The 4,163-nt window shown below is 41.5% G+C and overlaps 1 protein-coding gene across 1 annotated transcript; it reads left to right on the forward strand.

Annotated features, from left to right (window-relative positions):
- Positions 1-288: 288 nt before the first annotated feature.
- On the forward strand, positions 289-3,083 carry psmg2 (proteasome (prosome, macropain) assembly chaperone 2). Its single transcript, XM_085396850.1, has 7 exons — positions 289-500; positions 1,297-1,468; positions 1,763-1,821; positions 1,925-2,043; positions 2,125-2,304; positions 2,540-2,660; positions 2,760-3,083. Exons 1-7 carry the CDS (start codon positions 444-446, stop codon positions 2,838-2,840), a joined length of 789 nt encoding a protein of 262 aa, XP_085252976.1. The 5' UTR covers positions 289-443; the 3' UTR covers positions 2,841-3,083.
- Positions 3,084-4,163: the final 1,080 nt, after the last annotated feature.

Below are 4,163 nucleotides of genomic sequence, written 5' to 3' on the forward strand. Positions count from 1 at the left end.
ATGTATCGATAGATAAATGAACACAGCACAGTTGAGGCAACAGAGTTGAGGATCTCTAACGCGCAGTAAATCTTTGCAGAGCTACAGTCTGACCGTTAACATGCCTGATCGTAATAGAAACACATAAAACACCACTTTAAATGACAGTAAGTTAAAAAAAACACTTGGAGCTTTAAACAAATCTGTGGATGCTTGTTAAAGAAGTCTACTTAAAACTATTAAAAAACAAACAAAGCTTCACTGTAACATTTAACTTGGGCATCCCCGCGTGGTACTGAAACCGTCATCAACAGTCGACACAGAGCCGAGCAGGTCCACAACGCGAGGAATGAAAATAGAAGCGAAAGTTGCCTTGGGATTGTAATTTAGACGTCTAACTTTTAATTTAGTTTGTTTATCTGAAGGCTTGTAGGGTCGTGTGTGCCTGCTGGCTGAACAGCACCATGTTTATCTCCTCGCAGAGCTCAGCACCCTCCTTCAGAGATTTTACCCTCGTCATGGTGAGTGACGGACGAAAATAATCCTCCCATCAGTTCCTGCTTCATGCTTTCATATGAGACTCGTGTAATCACCAGGGAAAAACAAAAGCTTCACTTCTGTGATTTTCATCCAAGAAACTGGCTGTGTATAAAAATACCTTTAATTCCTACACGTGTAATGCAAAAGTCCTGTTAAACCCCTTGGATTCAAGCTGGGTGTTTGCGCCACGGTTACAGCCTTATTGTCCACTGTGGAGGGACGCAGAGGCACAGTCTTGAGCCAGCCCTTATTTCTTTGTATTTTCAGAGCAGTCTTTTTGTGTGTCAAGCCACTAAATATTTACCTGTGAATCATTCAAGCTCATAAAAGACACCTAACTCAAGGGATGAATGACAGACACATGACACTACGCGCACCCTGTCACGATAATGCATGGCAACGTTTATTCCCATTGTTTTAGTTACATCTATGGAAAATGTTAAAGAATAATAGTACAAATTTGTTTTTGCCTGCTGTATTTCCATGTATGTTTGAACAATTTGTTGCACCTGTTTTCCATTGTTATTGCAAAATATAAAGAAATAAGGGGTGACTTTAAACTTGCACAGTGCAATAAAACTACAAAAAAAAATGCAACTGTCCTAAAACTTGAAAAAAAACTTAGAGGCCTAGTAAAAACTGGACCTCTCTAACGCATGTTTTTCTTTATCAGATGTTTTGCACAACTAAAATGTGCTCAGGAAAAGGAAAAAGTGATTAAAACGATTCTCGCCTTCTCTTTACTTTTGTTACTTCTCTCCCTCTTTCCTCCTCCAGCCTGCGGTGGCTGTAGGTAACGTGGGTCAGCTGGCCGTGGATCTCATCGTGTCCACTCTGAACATGAGTAGGGTGGGCCACATACACACTGACTGTCTCATCCCGATGGCCGGGAACAACCCGTATGCCAGCAGCAAAGAAGATGGCGAGGAGCTGCACACTCCTGCTGAAGGTACAGTTGGGTCACTGCTGGTGCCTGTCTAACACAGAGATGTCGACATTTCTGATCAGAAATTAAAAACAAAAACAAAACAACTCAGAAATGTTCCCTTCAAGTCTACTGTCTCTTTACTGCTGTGCGCTGGGATGTCCGCTATCCCAACTGTGATCTTCTGGTTGTTTTTAATCAGCACTGTCTTATTAGTTGACATTAGTCCTGTTGTTGTCAACCATCAGTCAGGTGATCAGCAGTTTTGTCTGCAGCTGCTGTGAAGTCAAAAGAAAAGTAACCCTCTGTAATCCACAGTTTACGCAGCAGCAGAACTGAAGCTGGCGGTCCTTCAGATCAGAGCACCAATTCTTCAGGTAACAATCAGTCATCAGTATGACGTCAGTTCATTCTCTGAGTTCCTTTCATACTGTATGCCTATTGTTGTTTTCTTTTGTTCTACCTTTGTTTAAACTGCAGTCAAAGACCAAAAAGTTTCGTCAGCTGCTCGTGTCCTGGATCAAATCCAGCGGCTTCTCCAGGACTGTCGTCCTCTCCAGCAGCCACGCCTACCAGAGAGATGACCAGCAGCTGCAGGGGTAAGTACGACGCCATCGCCTTATTTCTTCACTTTTGCATTTTTCAATCATGTCTGCTCAACAAACACGTGTCTCTGCTAGCACTCCTTTGAGGTACCTGGTCACGCCGTCCCTGCTGAAAGGGAGCGCGGACGCTTTGAAGGAGCTGGGCTGGAGGGAAATGGAGCGAGTCCCGGCCTTCCCCGGACTCACAGACGGAAACACGGAACCACGACTCTGCATCCCCGGAGGAGGCATCACCAAAGGACTTTACACAGACAGGTAGAGACAGGAGACCTGCAGGTAGACAAAAGATCATCAAAAACACAGGGAGCTGGTTTTAAAATAATTTTTATTTTTGTGTGTAAGAGCATGGGTCACTGTTACAGTTTAATAATTATTCCAATATAAATCACAATAAAGGTGTGTTCAGACACTTTTTCAGTATGTTGAAACGCCTCAGTAAGACTTCCTTGTTAATATTATTTGTGTTTGTGTGATCACGTGTGCTGCACAGTTGCAAAGAGGACCTCCCGCTGGCTGTGCTGCTGCTCTTCTGTTCAGAAGGTGACAACATCCCCGATGCCTTCGCTCTGGCGAACCACCTCAACGACTGGCTCCATCTGCTGGACGATAATGTAAGTGACACCACGGCGCAGCATTAAAGCAACCTAAAGTTTCAGAGGAGTGGTAATGTCACTGTGAGGAGAATCATTGTTCTCCAATTCTCCTTTCAGAGCAAACAGCCCAACAAATGGAAGATCCCGACTTCCTGGAGTCTCCTGTTTGGAAACGGCATCCCGCCTGCACTGTTCTGATATGTATAGTGTTTTAGTTTTTTACCCTCTATAATTTGTGTTTAATGCAAGACGTTTGCTCCACATATTGTCGTTTTCAGACCTCAGCAAACTCTCGACTGGGGTCAAACCCGGTGACTGATGGCAGCGCTGACATATAGAAAGATGGAAATTGCCCACATAAATCTCCCCCGTCTTGGAAATGTATCTTAAATAACTCAAACATAACAAAATAAAATGTACAAATACAGGATGTGACCCAAACATTCACTTCTGGACTGCTATTTCCTGGTTTAAAAAAATGTTTTTCTAATAAAAAGTTGCTACAGGAATGTGGTGTGAATTCATCTTGATTGTGGATCACTGGATTAAGCCTCCACCCACTTAACTGAAAGTGGTTGGCCAGGCTCCATGCTGTATTCCTGGCAGTCCCACCTCTCTGTAATTTGATTCTTTTCTACAACCTATAATGGTAACAACAGCACAACGCTCCGATTCAAGCCATTTTGTGGTTTTCCTTTCAGTCTGAATCATTTTCTGTGTGTAGACCACTTGTGGGAAAGGAATGTCCTGCTGACAGCAGAGATTTTTTTTAAGGGAGAGCAATAAAATAAAGTCCTGGATCTGAATAATTTGAAAGAAACAAGTAAATTTGAACTGAGGACATTAAATAAAATGGTGTATAAGCAGTTGAGGATTCCTAGTATAGTTTTGTATCTTGGATTTGTTTTCAGTTTCATTTTCACACTTTTGTTTGCTCATTTCAGTTCAGTTTTTACTGCTAATGATTTTTCAAGTTATTACTTTTAATTATATCTTTTTAAATTAATATGGGGGTATTCATCAGGGGCAGATTTAAGGAGTTCAAAGTATTTTTTGTAATAAAAGCACTCTACTAAGTGCCATTTAGGCATAAATAAGTTATTAAATATGTACACACAAGCCACTTAATGTTTATTTGATAGGCATAATTGACCACATTGAAGAAGAGGAAAAAATAATATTGTTTTGGTTATTTTTTTGTTAGGGTACAAAAGATACTCACCTGTTTCTGTAGTTATACCTTTTCAATTGCTCTAATAATCCAATCAATCAATCACACGGCAGCAACTCAGTGCATTTAAGCATGTAGACATGCTTGAGATGACATGCTAAAGTTCAAAACAAGCCTCAGAATGAGGAAGAAAAATCATTTAAGCCACTGGTGAATGTGGTGTGGTTGTTTGACGTGCTGGTCAGAGTATTTCACAAACTGCTGATCTGCTGGGAGTTTCCCACATAGCCATCTCCAGAGTTTCCAGAGAATGGTCTGAAAAGGATAAAATATCCAGTGATTTTCTGGAT

This window comes from Rhamphochromis longiceps, linkage group LG22 (genome assembly GCF_057381845.1).
Source record: "Rhamphochromis longiceps isolate RC_006_pf linkage group LG22, R_longiceps_female_GT1.1, whole genome shotgun sequence".
In the NCBI taxonomy this organism is placed as follows: Eukaryota; Metazoa; Chordata; class Actinopteri; order Cichliformes; family Cichlidae; genus Rhamphochromis; species Rhamphochromis longiceps.